The sequence below is a fragment of the Octopus sinensis genome, linkage group LG25 (assembly GCF_006345805.1).
Source record: "Octopus sinensis linkage group LG25, ASM634580v1, whole genome shotgun sequence".
NCBI lineage: Eukaryota > Metazoa > Mollusca > Cephalopoda > Octopoda > Octopodidae > Octopus > Octopus sinensis.
Window position 1 is genome coordinate 10,588,822 of NC_043021.1, and position 24,445 is coordinate 10,613,266.

At 41.0% G+C, this 24,445-nt stretch overlaps 1 protein-coding gene across 5 annotated transcripts in view; it reads left to right on the forward strand.

Moving 5' to 3' along the window:
* LOC115224576 (arf-GAP with coiled-coil, ANK repeat and PH domain-containing protein 2-like) overlaps positions 1 to 24,445 on the forward strand; it is a 310,532-nt gene that overhangs the window by 161,753 nt on the left and 124,334 nt on the right. For all 5 annotated transcript variants that reach the window (XM_036513288.1, XM_036513289.1, XM_036513290.1 and 2 more), the window contains exon 11: positions 18,697 to 18,771. In XM_036513288.1, the coding sequence (XP_036369181.1) occupies positions 18,697 to 18,771 (75 nt within the window). The remainder of the gene's footprint in view (positions 1 to 18,696; positions 18,772 to 24,445) is intronic.

Sequence of the window (24,445 nt, forward strand, 5' to 3'; positions counted from 1 at the left end):
GCTTCACTGCCACCAACAACCCTCCTCCCCACCTCTACAAGTTTAAAGACTAAGGAATAGCAACAGCAGCAACAACAATTTAGACAACAACAACAAACAGCAGCAGCAGCATTGACAACAACAAAAACAAAGACAGCAAGAATGAAAACAAACAACAACAACAACTGCGAGTAATAACAATATTCCAATAAGGGGCATCGTTGGTTGCCTTCGTTGCAGTGCACTGTTACCTAACCACTACAGTCACCACCAACCCCTTAGTTGCAGTATACTACTATCTGGCCACCACCACCACAACTCTCTCTTTACAAAGTTTCACTGTTGCTATACCTGAAGAACCTTACCACACTACCTTCTCTGTCTTTATCTTCACCTCTCTCTCTGTGTCCTTCAACTCCTGTCCCCACCTCGCTCCATTTCCTTTTGGTCGTGTTCTTGACCCCAGTAGTTTTGTTACTGGTTTCAGCCACTGCACCATGGTGAAGCTGGGGCACCATGTTCTATTACTACATTAATCTCCTGTATATATATATTGTGGAGGCACAGTGGCCCTGTGGTTAGGGCAGCGGACTCGCGGTCGTAGGATCGCGGTTTCGATTCCCAGACCAGGCGTTGTGAGTGTTTATTGAGCGAAAACACCTAAAAGCTCCACAAGGCTCCGGCAGGGGGTGGTGGCGATCCCTGCTGTACTCTTTCGCTACAACTTTCTCTCACTCTTTCTTAGCCAGCGGGGTGGTGTCATTTGAAGGCTAAAACAATGCGAAGCGCATTGTGACCAGCGATGTGTAGCAACATCTGATAGCCTGGTCGATCACGGTGATATATATATTATTACTAGTAAGCAGGAAAGCGGATGAATTACAAAGCCCTTCAGAAGAATAGTTCTGCTAAATATGTAGAAAAGGTTCCAGTAGAAATTCTGTGTGTCAAGCCAGCAGAAATGTTAGCATGCCGGGTGAAATGCTTAGCGGTATTTCGTCTGCCGCAACGGTCTGAGTTCAAATTCCGCCAAGGTTGACTTTACCTTTCATCCTTACGGGGTTGATTAAATAAGTACCAGTTACGCACTGGGGTCAATATAATCGACTTAATCCGTTTGTCTGTCCTTGTTTGTCTCTACCCCTCCCCTCTTCCACCTAGTCTCCCCTGTCGAGTCTCTTCCCCATGGTGTATCCCAACAACCCCCTTTACCTCTGTTTCTGTCTACTCTTTACATTCCCTCCCCTCCACCTCTCAATCTCCTTTCGCAATCTTGCAAACTTACCCACCCACTCACCCTATCCAATCCTTGGTTCCACTCCATTTATATCCCCCCCTGCATAACCTGAGTGTAACCCCCCCCGTCTCATCTTCATCATCTTGTCTTTCCTTTTTCTCTCTTCTCCTTACTCTCTCTCTCTTTCTCTCTCTTTTCTGCCCTACTGGGGTAGCCATCTATCTCTCCTTTACTGCAAGACCCCTATTTCTGTCCTTCTGCTCATACTCTGACCTCTTGTCTGGCACAAAGCCACCTTCCTCAATACTGTGCCTCCCATTCATCTCAGGGCTCTCATCTTCTAAATTATTTGGTAACCCCCATAGGTGCTGGTGCCATGTAAAAAAACAAAAAAAGGCCCCCAGTCCATCTGCAAAGTGGTTGGCATTAGGAAGGGCGTCCAGTCATTGAAAACATGCCAAATCGCTCAGTAGAACTTGCCAGCTCCCATGATACCATCCAACCCATGCCAGCATAGAAAATTGACATTAAATGATGATGATGACAGTTCTCAGAATATATTCTGTTAGTCTCGAATGATGAATGATAAAGTGGAGCTTCAATGAGTGGGAAGGGAGAAAGCAGTGTCCATGACCCTTTATAGAACTTCTCTCAGAGACTGGTAGCAAAAGGAGGAGGTGGGTATCTTAAGACTGAAGAGTCTGGCCCCAAGTGCCTGCCACGTTGCTGTGTTAAACCAACTGATAATGGTTCAGCATCACCATCTGCATGACAAGCATTAATTAAGTTAGTGTTAACATTTAGCATGATACCGGAAGCGTTAAAATAGTTTGTAGGATGGGAAATGTCAAGGATGTTAGTGCAGTTTCAATGCTATTCATTCGTGCTTAATATTTTTCTCTCTGTGTTGGATGTTTAACTGTCATAACTGCCTGGAAGTCAAACGGCTACATTTGATGAATGAAAAGTTGTTTTAAATATTAAACCAATTCTGAGATGCCATCAGTATGCTGAATAATAAGTGAGTGAGTGAGTGAAAGTAATGCATTTAAAGCTTGGAATATCATCATCATCATCATCGTCGTTTAATGTCTGCTTTCCATGCTGGCATGGGTTGGACAGTTTGACTTGAGGACTGGCAAGACAGGAGGCTGCACCAGGCTCCAATTTGATCTGGCTAAGTTTCCACAGCTGGATGCCCTTCCTAACATCAACAACTCCAAGAGTGTAGTGGGTGCTTTTGACGTGCCACCAGCATGGGGGCCAGTCAGGCAGCACTGAAATCAACCACCCGTGAATGGTGCTTTTTACATGCCACCGGCATGGGAGCCAGTCAGGGAGCACTGGCACCAACTATGCTCGGATGATGCTTTTTATGTGCCACCAGCACAGGTGCCAGTCAGGCAGCACTGGCATCAATCATGCTCAAATGGTGTTTTTTGCGTGCCACTAGCATGGGAGCCATACAGGTGACACTGGCATTGACCACACTCAAACAGTGCTTCTTATATGCCACTGGCATTGGCTACATTCAAATGGTGCATGGCTGATGTTATTATAAACTATTAAAAAATTATTAACAGTGGTTGTGTGCTAAGAAGTTCCCAACCACATAGTCTTGTGTTCAATCCCACTGCATGGCCCTTGGTTGGCCCAAGGCTATTGTAGAAGACACCTGCCCAAGGTGCCATGCCATGGAACTGAACCTGGGACCATGTAGTTGGGAACTGAACTTCTTACCTATATAGATATGGGTTGTGTATGTTTATGTCTCCTTGTCTTGGCATTGAATGATAGTTGTAAATGATTTCCTGTAATACAAGCAGCGTTAGCCATTTCCATGTATGTGGCAAATATGGCTTTGCTTAGAAGTAGGTGAGGTTTGTTGACAGGAAAGGCACCCCACCATAGAAAATCTGCCTCATTAAACTCTGTCCAACCCATGCAAGCATGGAAAAGTGGATGTTAAAATGATGATAATGATGATGAATTACTAGTATTTTTGCTTTTTTCTCTTTTCTTTCCTAGTTCCAACAAATATACGTTATTTATGCATATACACTTAGCAGATTGCCAGTCAACATTTTAACAAGTTACTGAGAAGCTACTTTTGTCTTGAGGGTCTTTGAAAGACAAGTGAAATGTCTAGAGTTATGTATACTTGCCAATTGAAACACAAAATTAACAAAATATTTGTCGTCTACTAATATTTATTTTTCACTCACTCCATATTTAATTCTACATAAGTATTCTACTGCGTTCCAGAATTAAGTACATTTTCAGACAAAACAAACTTTTAGAAGGAAGTTCGGTAATTAAGTCTGTTTAAGATAAGTCATCGTTAACCCCTTTCCTGGCAAAGACGAGTTAACTTGTCTTCACCCAGTTTGTCTTTTTCAGGATGCGGCGAGTAAGCTCATCCAAAGCATATACTTTCAAAAACAGCTACTGAGGAGTTTATATGTCAATTTTCGGCATTTCATCATCATCATCATCATCATCATCGTTTAGTGTCCGTTTTCCATGCTAGCATGGGTTGGACGGTTCAACTGGGGTCTGTGAAGCCGGAAGGCTTCATCAGGCCTAGTCAGATCTGGCAGTGTTTCTACGGCTGGATGCCCTTCCTAACGCCAACCACTCCGTGAGTGTAGTGGGTGCTTTTTACGTGCCACCCGCACAGGTGCCAGACAGAGCTGGCAAACGGCCACGAACGGATGATGCTTTTTATGTGCCACCGGCACGGGGGCCAGGCAAGGCTGGCAATGGACATGAACGGATGGTGCTTTTTACGTGCCACCGGCACGAGGCCAGTCGGGGCGGCGCTGGCAATGGTCACGAACGGATGGTTCTCTTACATGCCACCGGCACTGGTAACACATCTGCAATTTCCATTGATCGATTTCGATTCTGATCCTCACTTGCCTCAACAGGTCTTCACAAGTAGAGTTTTGTGTCCCAAGAAGGGAAGGTATGCATACGTAGGCTGGCTCCATCCCATGTAGAAAGCCACGGGTTATGGTCTCACTTGTCCTGCCTTTATCTGTTTTTACTAGACTAACAAAGAATAAGTCCTGGGGTCGATTTTCTTGACTAAAGGCGGTGGTCCAGCATGGCTGCAGTCAAGATGACTGAAACAAGTAAAAGAGTAAAAGAGTATACCAATGCCATTGGTATGGACATATAAAGTGTGTGTGTGATCTTTTTCATTCCTTTGACACTCAGGTTCTCCTTCAGCTCAATTGCGCATCCACGTCTATGCATGTACTAAGATTGCTTACCCAGTGGAGTATGTTTCATTTCTTTCCTTTCTTTGCTCCATCTTTGCTGATAAGGTATCACTTGCATGCAACATCACAATTTGTTCACAAACATCATACAATTTCCTACATCATAACTATGGTAAATATACACAGTTAATATGAGGTTAATAGTCATGAAAATGATAATGTTGTTATCTCTAATCCTGATATCAGGAGCCATAGAAGTTGTGTACAATCATCATCATCATCGTTTAACATCTGTTTTCCATGCTAGCATGGGTTGGACAGTTCGACCAGGGTCTGGGAAGCCAGGAGGCTGCACCAGGCTCCAATCTGATCTGGCAGTGTTTCTACAGCTGGATGCCCTTCCTAACACCAACCACTCCATGAGTGTAGTGGGTGCTTTTTGCGTGCCGCCGGCACAGGTGCCAGGGGAGGCTGGCAACAGCCACAATCGATTTGTGTTTTTTTTCTGCCACTGGCACGAAAGCCAGTCAACGCAGCGCTGGTATCGGCCATGTTCAGATGGTGCTTTTTATGTGCCACTGGCACATAAAAAAAGCATCTGGTTCACTCTGAAGTGGTTGGCATTAAGAAGGGCATCCGGCTATAGAATTCATGTCACAGCAGATATTGGAGCTTAGCACTGTCCTCTGGCTTGTTGGCCCCTGTCAGACTGTCCAACCCATTCCAGCATGGAAAATGGATGTCAAATGACAGTGAGTCTTTCATGTGTTGTCAAAGTAGCAAGAAGTGAACACTAGCCCTCCTTTGCCTGCTCACACACCAAATTACACGGGACATTGTGTTTTCTTAGTTGTTTTACCAATATTTACCAAACTGCACAAATAATAACATTTGTATTTTCAATGCTAAAGAATCCTACACAAAATAAATATAGCGCTGTTTATCTAGGACCATCCAGAAAAAATATTGTTTTGGTGTGGTGACTGGGTGAGAGGAGGCAGGTCAGCCAGCACATAGGGTCTCCAAGACAGGAGAAGTGTAGTGGAAGAGGAGAAAGAAATCATAACTCATGGTCATAAGAAAGGAAACACTGGTCACAACCAAACTCCAAGCAAGTGAGATGTGTCAAACTGTCTCTATCGGTTGGCCTATGGGAAAGCTTCTATGTTTTGGCTTGATCTGCTATAAAGAACAAGATAAATCTTCAAATTGTTCCTTACAGTCTTAAAACACACACACACACACACACACACACACACACACACACACACAGAGAAATGTAACCAGTATGAGTACTGGTGTCACTCAGAAAGCACTGGTGATGGTGCCACTCAAAAAGCACTGGTGTGGTGCCACATAAAAAGCACTGGTGATGGTGCCACATAAAAAGCACTGCTGATGGTGCCACATAAAAAGCACTGCTGATGGTGCCACATAAAAAGCACTGCTGATGGTGCCACATAAAAAGCACAGGTGATGGTGCCACATAAAAAGCACTGCTGATGGTGCCACATAAAAGCACTGCTGATGGTGCCACATAAAAAGCACTGCTGATGGTGCCACATAAAAAGCACTGCTGATGGTGCCACATAAAAAGCACTGCTGATGGTGCCACATAAAAAGCACTGGTGATGGTGCCACTTAAAAAGCACTGGTGATGGTGCCACTTAAAAAGCACTGCTGATGGTGCCACATAAAAAGCACTGGTGATGGTGCCACATAAAAAGCACTGCTGATGGTGCCACATAAAAAGCACAGGTGATGGTGCCACATAAAAAGCACTGCTGATGGTGCCACATAAAAGCACTGCTGATGGTGCCACATAAAAAGCACTGCTGATGGTGCCACTTAAAAAGCACTGCTGATGGTGCCACATAAAAAGCACTGCTGATGGTGCCACATAAAAAGCACTGGTGATGGTGCCACATAAAAAGCACTGGTGATGGTGCCACTTAAAAAGCACTGCTGATGGTGCCACATAAAAAGCACTGCTGATGGTGTCACATAAAAAGCACTGCTGATGGTGCCACTTAAAAAGCACTGCTGATGGTGCCACATAAAAAGCACTGCTGATGGTGTCACATAAAAAACACTGCTGATGGTGTCACATAAAAAACACTGCTGATGGTGCCACATAAAAAGCACTGCTGATGGTGCCACATAAAAGCACTGCTGATGGTGCCACATAAAAAGCACTGCTGATGGTGCCACATAAAAGCACTGCTGATGGTGCCACTTAAAAAGCACTGCTGATGGTGTCACATAAAAAGCACTGCTGATGGTGTCACATAAAAAACACTGCTGATGGTGTCACATAAAAAACACTGTGATGGTGCCACATAAAAAGCACTGGTGATGTGTGCCATTAAAAAGCACTGCTGATGGTGTCACACATAAAAAACACTGCTGATGGTGCCACATAAAAAAGCACTGCTGATGGTGCCACATAAAAGCACTGCTGATGGTGCCACATAAAAAGCACTGCTGATGGTGCCACATAAAAAGCACTGCTGATGGTGCCACATAAAAAGCACTGCTGATGGTGTCACATAAAAAACACTGCTGATGGTGCCACATAAAAAGCACTGCTGATGGTGTCACATAAAAAACACTGCTGATGGTGCCACATAAAAAGCACTGGTGATGGTGCCACATAAAAAGCACTGGTGATGGTGCCACATAAAAAGCACTGATGATGGTGCCACATAAAAAGCACTGGTGATGGTGTCACATAAAAAGCACTGCTGATGGTGTCACATAAAAAGCACTGCTGATGTGTGCACATAAAAAGCACTGCTGTGGTGCCACATAAAAAGCACTGGTGATGGTGCCACTTAAAAAGCACTGCTGATGGTGCCACATAAAAAGCACTGCTGATGGTGCCACATAAAAAGCACTGCTGATGGTGCCACATAAAAAGCACTGGTGATGGTGCCACTTAAAAAGCACTGCTGATGGTGCCACATAAAAAGCACTGCTGATGGTGCCACATAAAAAGCACTGCTGATGGTGCCACATAAAAAGCACTGCTGATGGTGCCACATAAAAAGCACTGCTGATGGTGCCACATAAAAAGCACTGCTGATGGTGCCACATAAAAAGCACTGCTGATGGTGTCACATAAAAAACACTGCTGATGGTGCCACATAAAAAGCACTGCTGATGGTGTCACATAAAAAACACTGCTGATGGTGCCACATAAAAAGCACTGCTGATGGTGCCACATAAAAAGCACTGCTGATGGTGTCACATAAAAAACACTGCTGATGGTGCCACATAAAAAGCACTGCTGATGGTGCCACATAAAAAGCACTGCTGATGGTGTCACATAAAAAACACTGCTGATGGTGCCACATAAAAAACACTGCTGATGGTGCCACATAAAAAGCACTGGTGATGGTGCCACATAAAAAGCACAGGTGATGGTGCCACATAAAAAACACTGCTGATGGTGCCACATAAAAAGCACTGCTGATGGTGTCACATAAAAAACACTGCTGATGGTGCCACATAAAAAGCACTGCTGATGGTGCCACATAAAAAGCACAGGTGATGGTGCCACTTAAAAAGCACTGCTGATGGTGCCACAAAAAGCACTGCTGATGGTGCCACATAAAAAGCACAGGTGATGGTGCCACATAAAAAGCACTGCTGATGGTGTCACATAAAAAACACTGCTGATGGTGCCACATAAAAAAGCACGGTGATGATGGTGCCACTTAAAAAGCACTGCTGATGGTGCCACATAAAAAGCACTGCTGATGGTGCCACATAAAAAGCACTGTGATGATGTGCCACATAAAAAGCACTGCTGATGGTGCCACATAAAAAGCACTGCTGATGGTGCCACATAAAAAGCACTGTGATGGTGCCACATAAAAGCACTGCTGATGGTGTCACATAAAAAACACTGCTGATGGTGCCACATAAAAAGCACTGGTGATGGTGCCACTTAAAAAGCACTGCTGATGGTGCCACATAAAAAGCACTGCTGATGGTGCCACATAAAAAGCACTGCTGATGGTGCCACATAAAAAGCACTGGTGATGGTGTCACATAAAAAGCACTGCTGATGGTGCCACATAAAAAGCACTGCTGATGGTGCCACATAAAAAGCACTGCTGATGGTGCCACATAAAAAGCACTGCTGATGGTGCCACATAAAAAGCACTGCTGATGGTGCCACATAAAAAGCACTGCTGATGGTGCCACATAAAAAGCACTGCTGATGGTGCCACATAAAAAGCACTGCTGATGGTGCCACATAAAAAGCACTGCTGATGGTGTCACATAAAAAACACTGCTGATGGTGCCACATAAAAAGCACTGGTGATGGTGCCACTTAAAAAGCACTGATGAGGTGCCACATAAAAAGCACTGCTGATGGTGCCACATAAAAAGCATTGCTGATGGTGCCACATAAAAAGCACTGGTGATGGTGCCACATAAAAAGCACTGGTGATGGTGCCACATAAAAATCTGCACTGGTGATGGGTGCACATAAAAGCACTGCTGATGGTGCCACATAAAAAAGCACTGCTGATGGTGCCACATAAAAAGCACTGTGATGGTGCACATAAAAAGCACAGGTGATGGTGCCACATAAAAAGCACTGGTGATGGTGCCACATAAAAAGCACTGCTGATGGTGCCACATAAAAAGCACTGCTGATGGTGCCACATAAAAGCACTGCTGATGGTGCCACATAAAAAGCACTGTGATGGTGCCACATAAAAAGCACTGCTGATGGTGCACATAAAAAGCACTGCTGATGGTGCACATAAAAAGCACTGGTGATGGTGCCACTTAAAAAGCACTGCTGATGGTGCCACATAAAAAGCACTGGTGATGGTGCCACATAAAAAGCACTGGTGATGGTGCCACATAAAAAGCACTGGTGATGGTGCCACATAAAAAGCACTGCTGATGGTGCCACATAAAAAGCACTGCTGATGGTGCCACTTAAAAAGCACTGCTGATGGTGCCACATAAAAGCACTGCTGATGGTGCCACATAAAAAGCACTGCTGATGGTGTCACATAAAAAACATGGTGATGGTGCCACATAAAAAGCACTGGTGATGGTGCCACTAAAAAGCACTGTGATGGTGCCACATAAAAAGCACTGCTGATGGTGCCACATAAAAAGCACAGGTGATGGTGCCACATAAAAAGCACTGCTGATGGTGCCACATAAAAAGCACTGCTGATGGTGCCACATAAAAAGCACTGCTGATGGTGCCACATAAAAAGCACTGCTGATGGTGCCACATAAAAAGCACTGTGATGGTGCCACATAAAAAGCACTGCTGATGGTGCCACTTAAAAAGCACTGCTGATGGTGCCATAAAAAGCACTGGTGATGGTGCCACATAAAAAGCACTGCTGATGGTGCCACATAAAAAGCACTGCTGATGGTGCCACATAAAAAGCACTGCTGATGGTGCCACATAAAAAGCACTGCTGATGGTGCCACATAAAAAGCACTGCTGATGGTGCCACATAAAAAGCACTGGTGATGGTGCCACTTAAAAAGCACTGCTGATGGTGCCACATAAAAAGCACTGCTGATGGTGCCACATAAAAAGCACAGGTGATGGTGCCACTTAAAAAGCACTGCTGATGGTGCCACATAAAAAGCACTGCTGATGGTGCCACATAAAAAGCACTGGTGATGGTGCCACTTAAAAAGCACTGCTGATGGTGCCACATAAAAAGCACTGCTGATGGTGCCACATAAAAAGCACTGGTGATGGTGCCACTTAAAAAGCACTGGTGATGGTGCCACATAAAAAGCACTGCTGATGGTGCCACATAAAAAGCACTGCTGATGGTGCCACATAAAAAGCACTGGTGATGGTGCCACATAAAAGCACTGGTGATGGTGCCACATAAAAAACACTGCTGATGGTGCCACATAAAAAGCACTGCTGATGGTGCCACATAAAAAGCACTGCTGATGGTGCCACATAAAAAGCACTGCTGATGGTGCCACATAAAAGCACTGGTGATGGTGCCACATAAAAAACACTGCTGATGGTGCCACATAAAAAGCACTGCTGATGGTGCCACATAAAAAGCACTGCTGATGGTGCCACATAAAAAGCACAGGTGATGGTGCCACATAAAAAGCACTGCTGATGGTGCCACATAAAAAGCACTGGTGATGGTGCCACATAAAAAGCACTGGTGATGGTGCCACATAAAAAGCACTGATGATGGTGCCACATAAAAAGCACTGGTGATGGTGCCACATAAAAAGCACTGCTGATGGTGCCACATAAAAAGCACTGGTGATGGTGCCACATAAAAAGCACTGGTGATGGTGCCACATAAAAAGCACTGGTGATGGTGCCACATAAAAAGCACTGCTGATGGTGCCACATAAAAAGCACTGGTGATGGTGCCACATAAAAAGCACTGGTGATGGTGCCACATAAAAAGCACTGGTGATGGTGCCACATAAAAAGCACTGCTGATGGTGCCACATAAAAAGCACTGCTGATGGTGCCACATAAAAAGCACTGCTGATGGTGCCACATAAAAAGCACTGCTGATGGTGCCACATAAAAAGCACTGCTGATGGTGCCACATAAAAAGCACTGGTGATGGTGCCACTTAAAAAGCACTGCTGATGGTGCCACATAAAAAGCACTGCTGATGGTGCCACATAAAAAGCACTGCTGATGGTGCCACATAAAAAGCACTGCTGATGGTGCCACATAAAAAGCACTGCTGATGGTGCCACATAAAAAGCACTGCTGATGGTGCCACATAAAAAGCACTGGTGATGGTGCCACATAAAAAGCACTGCTGATGGTGCCACATAAAAAGCACTGCTGATGGTGCCACATAAAAAGCACTGGTGATGGTGCCACATAAAAAGCACTGGTGATGGTGCCACATAAAAAGCACAGGTGATGGTGCCACTTAAAAAGCACTGCTGATGGTGTCACATAAAAAACACTGCTGATGGTGCCACATAAAAAGCACTGCTGATGGTGCCACATAAAAAGCACTGGTGATGGTGCCACTTAAAAAGCACTGGTGATGGTGCCACATAAAAAGCACAGGTGATGGTGCCACTTAAAAAGCACTGCTGATGGTGTCACATAAAAAACACTGCTGATGGTGCCACATAAAAAACACTGCTGATGGTGTCACATAAAAAGCACTGGTGATGGTGCCACTTAAAAAGCACTGCTGATGGTGCCACATAAAAAGCACTGCTGATGGTGCCACATAAAAAGCACTGGTGATGGTGCCACTTAAAAAGCACTGCTGATGGTGTCACATAAAAAACACTGCTGATGGTGCTACTTAAAAATCACTGGTGCTGGTACCATGTAAAAAGCACCCAGTACACTCTGTAGAGTGGTTGAGTTTAGGAAGTGCATCCTGCCATAGACACCATGCCAAAACAGACCATAGAACCCGATGCAGCCCTTGCCCCTGCCAGTTTCTGTGAAGCTATCTAACCTATGCCAGCATGGAAAACAGCGTGAAAATCCTACATAGTGTTAAAAAGATGAGCTGGTCATGGCTGGAATGCCTCTGATCATAGCCTTACTCAATTATAGTTGACCTGGAGATAAACAATAATGACCTGACGGGGAAGTAAGTACAAGGAGAGGATTGAGTGAAAATGACATAACCAAAAATTGTTAACTGGGCTTAAACAACAAAGGCTGTACTGGTACCCAAAAAGGTTAAACCAGACACCCAGACAATTCCTACCCCAGTCAGTGTTTATACAAATGTCTTCAGTTTCTCTAGAACAACAGCTGTGTGAGAGAGAGAATAGTGAAAGGTGAAGAGAGAAGAAGAGTACATGGCTAACAAGGAGAAGCCTTAATGGATGTGCACAATTACTGAGATTAGTGTTGTATTGTCAACAAGGAGTCTATTGTCACATTGGCAGAGCAAAGGTTTATTGTTCTCCTGAGTGGGGTCAGGTTGCCGGAGAAAGAGAAAGTGGGAGACCATTGCGGATTGATAAGAAGACATTCATTACAGCAAATATTTGAAATAGGAAGAAATCGTTTGGAGGCTAACATACAGTGTGTGGGTGTGTGTATGCAGATGTAAAGCATTTGTGTGTTGCGTGCAGATGTAAATGTTTGTATGTGTAAAGTTTTAAAGTGTGTGTGTGTGTATGCACAGATGTAAAGTGTTTGTATGTGTAATGTTTTAAAGTGTGTGTGTGTGTGCACAGATGTAAAGTGTTTGTATGTGTAATGTTTTAAAGTGTGTGTGTGTATGTGTGTGCACAGATGTAAAGTGTTTGTATGTGTAATGTTTTAAAGTGTGTGTGTATGTGTGTGCACAGATGTAATGTGTTTGTATGTGTAATGTTTTAAAGTGTGTGTGTGTGTGTGTGCACAGATGTAAAGTGTTTGTATGTGTAATGTTTTAAAGTGTGTGTGTGTGTGTGTGCGCACAGATGTAAAGTGTATGTGTGAAGTTTCTGTGCGTGTGTGTGCACAGATGTAAAGTGTATGTATAAAGTGTGTGCATATGTGTGTAGATATAAAGTGTATGTGCACATGTATGTGTTTTTGTGTGTGTGAACATGGATGTAGGAATGATCAAAGAGTGATGACATGTGGCTCAGTGTTTAGGGTATTTGGCTCATGATTGTATGGTTGTAAGTTTGATTCCTGGTGGTGCACATTGTGTCCTTGAGCAAGACACTTTATTTTACATTACTCCAGTCCACTCACCTGGCAAAATATTATTAGTACCTGTAATTCAAAAGGGGCTAGCTTTCTTGCATTCTATGTCATGCTGAATCTCCCTCAGAACTATGTTAAGGGCATGCATGTCTGTGGAGTACTCAGCCACTTGCACATTTATTTCAGGAGCAGGCTGTTCTGTTGATCAAATCAACTTGCCAGTTTTAAAGTTTTTAGGAATGACTGAGTAGTAAAGACGTTGTCCTCACAATCATAAGAGTCTAGGTTCAGTCCTACTGCTTGGCACCTGGGGCATTGACTTGGGATTTGTTAAGTGAAATTTGGTTGATGGAAACTGTACCGAAGCTCATAGACTGGATAGGCTGTAGCTGTAATTCGATAGTCTGGTCATGACACAAATTATGTTATGATGGTTCAGACTAAAGGGTTGGAGGATGCGTAGGGGCTGGCTTGGGGCTGTCAGCTCTGGTAGACCTGGTTGGCTCTACTAATGATGACACCTCTGGGACCACTAGCTTGGAATGATCCCAACCCCATCAATCAAGAGCATGAAGCCAAACCAAGCCAACAATGATGTCTCCCACTCAATGAATGGAACCTGGAATTTTAGTGTGGGCAAATTACAACAGAGTAACCTCTAGTACAGGTACTCAAGGGCTGTGTGGTGGCCTTTCAAACTGGGTACTTTGTTTGGCTCACCAACCGAAATGGTTATTTCTAGCCTTGGCTACAGGTTGTTCATCCGACTTACACCTTTCTCCTTGTTACCTTTGCGGACATAATTGCATTTTAGTAATTTCCAGGTTGTTTATTACAACCACCAATTAATACCATCATCTTCGTTGCCGTAGTTACCACTGTATTTAACATCATGATCATGGCCATGACCACTACCACCACCACCACCACCATCATCATCTGTTTGTGTAATAAGTAATAGAATAACATTCCTACAGATTATATATTACTAACTCCTATTTATCCCTTCTATGTTACATGGGATTTGTCTACCTCTCTCCCTTCCTTCCTCTCTCCTTCCCTCCTTCATCTCTCCTTCCCTCCTTCATCTCTCCTTCCCTCCTTCAATTCTCCTTCCCTCCTTCATCACCTCTCTTCCTGTCTCTTCATACCCCCCCTCATCTCGTCTCTTTTTGTTTCTCTTTACCCCTCCCCCCTTACCATATTCCTCTCTATCTCTCTCTCATCTCCTCTCTTTCTGTCTCTACCTCTCTCTCCCTTCCCATGCTCTTCTCCCCCCCCTCTCTCTCTCTCAACGGGCAGGAATCTATGGCGAAAGATTCTGTTCAAATTAGGTTAACATTCATCAACAATTTCCCTTGTTTACATCCTAAACACTGGTTTCCCCCCCTCTCCACTACCAGCCAACAGCCAATCACTAACCACCCTTTCCCCCCTCCTCCAATGTGTTGATTCAATCACTAGGAATGAAGAAATAAAAAAAATCACTTAGTCTGAAAAAAAAAGAAAGAAAAGGAAAGCCTAATCTGTTTGCCTAACAAACTCTTCATATCATCTCTTCCTAATCACATTATAGGATTTCAATGGGTAATCCTCTTTTCGCATCGTCTCACAACAAATCATTACCGGGATCTCTTAACGAAGATCGTTTAGCTTAATACTAGTCATAACTGCACCAAGCTAAACTCAAAGCCCCGATACACTCAACTAGTGTCCACGTGTCTTTGAGAGACGTGGCTGTGAGGTAAGAAGTTTGCTTCCCAACCACATGGTTCTGAGTTCGGTCCCACTATGTGGCGCATTGGGCTTGGCAAATGTCTTCTGTGCAGTCTTGTGCTGACCAAATCCTTATGAATGGATTTGATACATGAAAACTGTCCTGGAGTTGAGTACTTAGACTGAAACATCTTTCAAGGTGAAGCTCCAGCATGGCTGCAATCAAATGAGTGAAACAAGTAAAAGAATTAAAGAATTTGGGCACACTAATGGCTATGTGGCAGACATGTTTTCTTTGTAACCACATAATTTTGAGCTCATTTCCTTAGGTGTGGTCCATTCTAGCTCCAGGACAACCTATGTCTTGTGTGGAAATTTGTGGGCCTCATGGAGGCAAAGTGGCCGAGCACCTTTCGAGCATTGGACCTCACGGAGGCAATGACCAAGACCTTTGGCATTATGTTGTATGTGAGAAGAAGACCCCACAAAATCGCAGTCGTGGCAGATACTGGTGTCATGCAAATGGCACCCATGCTAGTGGCACGTAAAAACACCCATTATACACTCGGAGTTGTTGGCGTTAGGAAGGGCATCCAGCTGTAGAAACCCATGCAAAATCAGATTGGATCCTGGCACAACCTTCCAGTGTGCCAGCCCAGTCAAACCGTCCAACCCATGCCAGCATGGACAACAGACATTAACCCTTTAGTGTTTAAACCGGCCATATCAGGCCCAGATATTCTGCATGTTTTATATTCAAACTGGCGGTATCTGGCCTCTCACACCTAACCTACATTGACATTCTAGAAATAAACAATCACATCATTGAAACCTCAAAGCTATAAGATAATGCATGATTAATTCAAAACAATTTGAGTGAAAAAGAATTACATTTAACAGAATAATCTGAACTCTAAAGGGTTAAATGATGATGATGGAAACTGCAGGAAGCCCATCATATACATGCGTATATGTGTATGTACATGCATAAATGTACATCTGTGTTTATATACTCCATACTCATCACTGCTAGAACAAAGCGATGCAGATGTTGACCAGTGAGTGGCACTTACACTTTTGAAAAACAAAACAGCTGTGGAATAAAGATAGTCTTTATTGAAAATTAAGTATGAGATGTCAACAGGAAGTGCATCCAGCCATAAAATCCTGCTTTAAGCTTTTTAATACCCAACATTCCCCTGCTTCAGTGATAGAAGCTTTATTTTAAAGTGATCTGAATTAGAACCTTCCATTAAAATTCCATGTTAATTTATGCTAATTTATGAATGATGTTGACTCATATTTTTTGGGATGTAAAACAGGTTAAGAACGTCAATTGTTTTTACGAAGAGGACAAAATCGAGGAATTCCGCTTCTTTCTTTCTTTTCTTTTTTCTTTTCTTTTTTTTTGCATAGAACTCGTTAACTCGTTAGTGTTCTCTTTAGTGGTCTTTTATCTTTGTAATTTCACAAAATATTTCAGCTGCCTTTTAGTTCTTTTTCGAGCACTTATAAAAAAAATATTTATTATTTATTATTCATATTATTATTATTATTGTTGTTGTTGTATTGTACTGGTTTTATTCCTTTCTCTTTCAATTTTTGCTGAGAAGCTTTTGTTTATCATCATGATCATCATCTTTTTACATTCTCTCTTTATTGTCATCATCATCACCAACATTAACACTACCACCTTCAAACCTGGCAGTCAAAAGAACCAAAAAATTGAAGACAATCTTTTCATTTTTCTTTTTTTTTTTTTGACGTATATTTATTTTTCAGTATTATTTTTGTGGTTGTTTTATACATTTATTTATTTGGGTATATTTTTTTTATATATTTATATTGTTTGCTAGGACCCAGTTCTCTGAATTGTATTACCATTCCTATCACCACCACCACCACCACATGTCATTACATGACCTTCCACTACGGTACAGCAGGGGTTTACCTTCAGTCTGTATTTCTGTCAATAAACTGCACTTGTGGAATTGTCGAATTGTCAGGTCATTGAGAGTACCACCACAGTACCCAGTAGCAAGTTGAATAGTAATTTGATGTCTTGGTCTGTGAGATAAGGCTTGTCTCTGACACGGTAACTTCAGTTGATATCAAAGTCTATTGTATTGTGATAAGAGTGGTGGTCGTGGGGTTTGTGTGGGGGACTTTACTATTTTTAGTTTCAGTCAATTCTGTCAATAAAAAATGTACTTTTCGGGGACTGGACTTTGGGTTTTAACACCCGTTGCTGGATGGATATTGTCAGTGTACACAGACGACAGAGTGTACTTGACTTAAACCGATTTAGCACTCCGATTACTTTTTGTCAATTGTGATGCTTATTTACTCACATCGTTTTGAATTAATCATGTATTGCTTTGAGATTTTAATGAGGTGATTGTTTATGTTTAGGAGGACATTGTAGGGTAAGTGTGAGAGGCCAGATATGGCCAGTTAAACCCTTTAGCATTCAGATTATTCTGTCAAATATAATGCTTATCTATTCACATTGTTTTGAATTAATTATGCATTATCTTGTAGCTTTGAGATTTTAATGATGTGATTGTATAGTTTTAGAAGGACATTGTAGGGTAGATGCGAGAGGTCTGATATGGCTGGTTAAACCCTTTAGCATTCAGATTATTCTGTCAAATATAATGCTTATCTATTCACATTGTTTTGAATTAATCATGCATCATCTTATGGCTTTGAGATTTTCATGATATGATTGCTTATTTTTCGAAGGATATTGTAGGGTAGGCGTGAGAGGTTGGATCTAACTGGTTTGAACATAAAACAGGTAGAATATCTAGGCCAGATGTGGCTGGTCTGAATGCCTAAAGGTTAAGAGGGAAACTGAGTACAAGAGGCATCAGATGTTGTGCGCAAGAGAGAAGACCGATGGTTCGGTTACATGATGCATATGGAGGAGGACACCTGAGCACTTTGTGGTGCACCTGAGCACTTGTGGTGCACCTAAGCACTTGTGGTGCACCTGAGCACTGTGTACAATAATTTCATTATATTATTAAAGAAGTGCCAATCTCTAATTTTGGAGGGAACCTGTGGAGGGGATAGATCCAGGAAGACATGGGATGAAGTAGTGAGAAAGGGTCTTTGGACACTGGGCCTCACTGGGGAAATGATAAGGGGTTGGGACTTGTGATTTGCTGTACTCAAGAAGACATGTCAAGCTAAGTAAATTCACAGCCATCCATACATGCTGGCATGTCCTTTGCAGGTGCCAATGCCATATAAAGGGCACTCATGCTGGTGGTACATAAATGCACCTGTACCGATGGTATGTAAAATCACCCAGTACACCCTGTAAAGTGGTTGGTGTTAGGAAGGGTAGGCACCCAACCTTAGAAACCATGTCAAAACACAATTAGAGTCTGGAAATATGTTTGTGATGCATGTGCTTGATGTACCCTTATCAGACGGGTAGTCACGATGGGTTTACTGGGCTTCATATATTTTACCCCAATGTCACTTTGATGGCATACACTACTCTCTCACTCAATAATAATAATGATAAGTGCACACATGGTTATGATGCATGTGCCTAGTGTACCCTTATTGGACAGGTAGTCATGGTGGGTATACTGGGCTTCGAATATTTTACCCCAGTGTCACTTTGATGGCATACTCTACTCTCTCACTCAATAATAATAATAATAATAATAGTGGTGATGATGATGATGTTACAGAATAAAAAGCTCTGTTTACAAAAACAAAAAATTATTAATGAATGTAATGTGATATTTAACGTTTTAATTCACTAAAAGAATGAGAAATTTGTTGTTTTCTTCCATTGTTGGTGACATTAATAATCTTATCGGTAAATGGTATATATTTTGTAGGTGGAAGAGCTCAGTCGCAAAGCAACCGTTGAGAAGAAAGAAATGGAGGAGCGACATGACCTCGTTAGGGAACAGGTTTGTGTCATCTTCTTCATTTTAATCTTTAAAAAATGACCATTTATTCCCCCACTGTTTGTCATATTCTTTTTGTGAGGGTTTTGTTAAAAATAATCTTTATTTTTTTTTTTTTTAGGAAAAAAAAAAAGCGGTCCTCCAACACTTTTTTTTCCCCCCCAAAATGTATTTTGTATGGTTTTCTTTCCTGTTATTTTATTTCAGTTAAAAGAAACAAAAAAAAAAACATGGGGTGGGGCGGAGTTGATTGCTTTTATTATTATCAACAGAATCATTAAAACGGTGGATGGAATTCCTAGCAGGATTATGTTACATCACTTTGTCTTGGGTTCAAATCTTTATGGGATCGATCCAACTTCACATTCTGCCAATACCATGGAGCTAATCTACAAAACTGAAGTACCAGTAACATACTGGGATCCAATTTAACCAAAATCATTTCTCAAAAAGATTCGAGGCTTTGTTATCTATATTATAAATCACTGTTGTTGTAATTTTTCTTTGTTTTTTTGTATTTGTGTTTTTTATTTTATTTTGTTGTTGACATAAGCTTGAAAGTGTGTGTCTGTTGGTCAATGTCTAATAACCTTTTAACAGTTTTATTATAATCAATAATAATAATAATCAATAATCAATAATAATAATAATCAATAATGTTATCTAACATCTTATTTTTTCTCCTCCCACCTTCTTTCTCTTTTTACTGAAGCCATATTGGACTTTGTAGTTGTCTTTTCAATACAGAATAAAAAGCGAATTTATAAACCAGTTGGTATTCCGTGGATGGTAATTAAATTAGACTAATTAATTGTTCAAGCTGCAGCATTGACAGTTGCGATTGGGTAGATGTGTCTAAACAGTAAAGGGAATTTCATGTGTTTGGTTAATTTTTTTCCAGGTTTTTTTTTTTTAAATTTGATTTTTTTTCGTTTGGTTGTTTGAAGCATTCAAAGAGATGCTTTTATGTAATCCAAAACTAGAGGAATAATTTCAGAATTTAAATTTATATAAAACGGAATTATATGATAATAATAATAATATTAATTCTTTCTACAAATGGCACATGGCCTGGAATTTTGGGGGATGAGGAAAGTCGATCACATCGACCCCAATACTTGACTGATACTTAATTTATCGATCCTGAAAAGATGAAACGGTAAATCGACCTCGGGGTAATTTGAACTCAGAACATAAAGCAGATGAAATGCTGCTAAACATTTTGCCTGGTGTGCTAATGGTTCTGCCAGCTCACCATAATAATAATAATAATAATAATAACAACAATGGTTTCAAATTTTGGCACATAACCTTCAGTTTTGGGAGAAGGGTAAAGTCAATTAAATCAGTCCCAGTGCTCAACTGGTACTTATTTTATCAACCCTGAAAGAATGAATGGCAAAGTCGACCTCAGCAGAATTTGAACTCAGAACATACAGATGGATGAAATGCCACTTAGCATTTTACCTGGCATGCTAATGATTGTGTCAGCTCACTGCATTTTGATAATAATAATAATAATAATTGCAGGTATGGCTGTGTGGCAAGATGTTTGCCTCCCAAGCACATGATTTCAGGTTCAGTTCCACTACATGACACCTTGGCCAAGTGTCTTCTGCTATGGACTCAGGCCAACCAAAGCCTTGTTAGTAATTCTGGTAGATGAAATTGAAAGAAACCTATGGTGTGTGTGTGTGTTTGTTTTGCTATTGTCTCCTCTCCTTGGCATTGTGTGATAGTTTTAAGCAAGTGTCACTGATATGTGAGTGATGTCCTTCATTTCATTCTTCCGTAATATGTTTGGACATGAAGAAATATCCCTTTATGTGGAGACTGGTGACAGTTGGTCACTTCAGTAAACTCCATCTGATCTATGGCACAAACATGAGGATCTTGGAAGCGAAGAGCATTGGTAGTGTTTGACAGATGGAAATCTGAAATGATAAACTGTATCATTTATAGAAGCTCAATAACAAGTGATTAGAATGAACTTGATAAAAGGACAAAGATTGATAAAACTAAGAGCAAGTGTAGAATGTATGAAAAAGGGATGAGTGCAGTTAGCTAGCACAAAATGAGTTTAAATGCAGGCATGACTGTTGGTAAAAAAATGCATTAGAATGTTAGCCAATTTTATGGATTTGAAGTACTGAAAAGTGATATGAACACAAACCAAAGACTCTCATGGTAAATGATAATTACAAAATTTTATGAGATTGGCCAGATCAGATGTGATCATAGAAGATGGAAAAGATAAGCACAGTGTAAGATCATAGACTTCACAATATCTATGATAACAGAGGGGATATAAAAAAAACTTGAAAATCGAGAAATATTAGGACTTATCCAGAAAGATGAAGATATTGTGAAACACAGAGGTGAAAATTCTTCTGTGATATTCAGTAAGACACCCAAACTGCTACTTAAGAGGCTGAAGGATATTGAAGTTAAGACATGTATTGCCAATCTGCAGAAAAGTATCGACCAGCATTCTGCAAGAATTCTAAAAGAGATTTCTGAAATTTGAGGAAACTCATTGACACCACACTCATCTTTTGAACATCCCTAATTAAATTAGCATGGAATAGCTTTTATGTAATAATAATAATAACAAGAGCTCTCAGAGAGCACAAACTTCCACCAAGGCAACACCAACATCCTCTCAACGATTAGCCAGAGATGATTTTTAAAATGAGAATATCTGAAATAAACTCAACTACTCTCACAAATGAGAATACTAAAAATGAACTCAACTGCTCTCAAAAATTAAGTAAAAAAAGCAGGAAAAAATCCAGAATCCTTGTCTGATACCAGATCGACCCCCAAATCTAATCAGTTTGTGCCAGTCACATGGCCAAATGTCCTTGAAAGTTTTATCTGAATCCATCCAGTAGTTCTTGAGATATCTTGTCTATGGACAAACAGATATACACACATGACTGAAAACAATACCTCTGCCCTCGCTAAGGCGGAGGTAATAACAATGGTTTCAAATTTTGCCACAAGGGCAGCGATTTTGGGGGAGGAGATGAGTCGATTACCAGCACTCAACTGGTACTTATTTTATTAACCCTTAAAGGATGTAAGGCAAAGTCAACTTTGGTGGAATTTGAACTCAAAACGTAGTGATGGGCAAAATACCACTAAGTGTTTTGCCCAGCGTGCTGACAATTTGGCCAGCTCATGGCCTTAATAATAATAATAATAATAATAATAATAACAATTTCACATTTAGCACATGGCTAGCAATTTTAAGAGGTGGTGGTGGTGGTGGTGGGAGTTGATACCATGAACCCCATGTTATGTGACTGGTACTTTCCATCAACCCCAAACACGTGTGTGTGTGTCTCATCAACATGTGTGTGTGTGTGTCTTTGTCCCTCCACCATCGCTTGATAACCAATGTTGGTGTGTTTATGTCACCATAACTCAGTGGTTTGGCAAAAGAGACCGATAGAATAAGTACTAGGCTTATAAAGAAACAAGTCAAAAGGCAAAGTAAAAGACTACCCACATTTGCTAGTAAGTGACATTCTTTTGGAAGATTATGTATGTATAAGGTTTATTTATTTCACTGGTCCTCAACCGGGGTTCATATGGTCCTTGAGGTTCCACCTAAGATTTTGTTGGTAAAATTTACCTGCAATAAACTGGCTATACTTCTGCAACATACAAAATATTTTAATAGTTATTTTTATACAATTCTTTATAATTTTCAATTATAAAAAATACTGTTCTATATTTTAGAAATGAAGAATTCTGTACATTGTTTACATCGGACAAATAAGTGTCCTCACCTTGTTTGTTGTCATCACAACATTTCGGCTGGTGTACTCTCCAGCTTTCATCAGGTGTCCTGGTGGAGTTTGAAATTCCTGATCTGTCCAATGTAAATAATGTATAAAAATATGATAGGATCTTTTTAAACATCAAGTAGCTATGGGGACCAGTCCGAGTAAAACAGGAATGAAAAGGATCCATAGGCAAAAAACAGTTGTGAAACACCGAGTAAGTTGGTGTACTGCAAGCAGGGTCAGGGATTTTACTTGTTATATTTCAATAAATATGTATTTACATTTATAAAATGTTGAGATACGACTAGTTCTATTTCAATGGTTTCTTCCTAAGTTACCTACCCACCATCAGACTTCTTAACCTCACATCACATTGTTCTCAGTCTCATTAGAAGAGAAAAATCACTCTGTCACACAGACAAACTATGGCTGGTCACAAAACAAAAAAAAAAAAGTTGGTGGTGGTGGGGGGATACCCCTCCATCTGTTTCTGAATTCAGTGTGATGTGAAACCTATAATAACTGTTTGTGTTCTGCATGTTTGATACAAGCCCAAAAGCCTGGACATGCATGTCCCATGTGCTTAACATGTACGTGTATGCATACTACTACTATAACTACTACTACTACTATGGTTTGCTTCTCTGCTGCTTTCTGTTTGAACTTCCTCATTACTAAAAACATAAAAAAAAAACTAGAAAGTTCTTATCTGAAATCTGGGTGAAAGAAGTTACTAGGAGAAAATAAAATTTATCAAGTTGGCCTCTTATAGCTTTTAGGGTTCTGAAAATAAGGGCAGAAGATTTGTGTCTTTTGGGGTTTTTTTTTTACCCCCTCCCCCCACTCGTTTTTGCTTAAAAGGCAAAAAAAAAAAAAGAGACAGAAAGAAAAACAACATTGGTATTGAAAATGTCATGAATTTCCCTTAGTCTTACTTTAACTTTAATGTTCCTGTAATTTTGATTTAGTTAAACTGTGCACCAAAACTTTTAGTATTATTAGTCTCTATAAACATTTGGTTGCATCTCCTTCCCACACTTGCAGTCTCCCAAGATACGGTCAGGTCATTTACATCACACCTCTCTAAATGACCATATGAAATTACTATTTATATTTTTCTTAGTTTTTTTTGTTTTTTTTCATTTTTTAAAAATTTCTACTAGATTATTGTTATTTTCTTTTAAAACTTCATTATAATTCTTTTACCCTTTAACATTTAAACTGGTCATATCCAGCCCAAATCGTCTTCCTGTTTTATGTACAAACAGGCGTTGGCCATGACTGGGTGGTAAGAAGTTTACTTTCCAACCACGTGGTTCTGCATTCGGTCCCATTGTGTGGCATGTTGGACAAGTGTCTTTTGCAATAGTCCTGGACTCGCCAATGAAAGTTCAATATTACTAAATGTCTCAACAACATGTACTTATCACATTACTACTAGTTTCCTGTATTGCAACATCAATATTAGCAGTTGGGAGGCAGTTGCCGGCAACCGTGGAGAATGGCGACGTACAGTAAAAGAGGGAATACAAAAGAGTGACAGACAGAGAGAGAGAGAGGAGAAATGGAAAGAAAGGAAGAGACGTAAACAAGAGACTATGGCACTACAACCAGCCAGGAACAGTCTTCGCTACATTTGCGGTACCTGCCAGAGGGAGTGTTTGTCCAGGATAGGACTACACAGCCACAGCAGGAAATGTATCAGGACATGAAATATAAAAAAAAATGCGCAACTCCATTGTCTCCCGAGACAGAAAGGATGCCAATACAATACTAGTTTCCTGTACATGTAGTTGAAACGGTTAGTAATATATATATATATATATATATATATATATATATATATATATATATATACACACACACATACATACATACACATC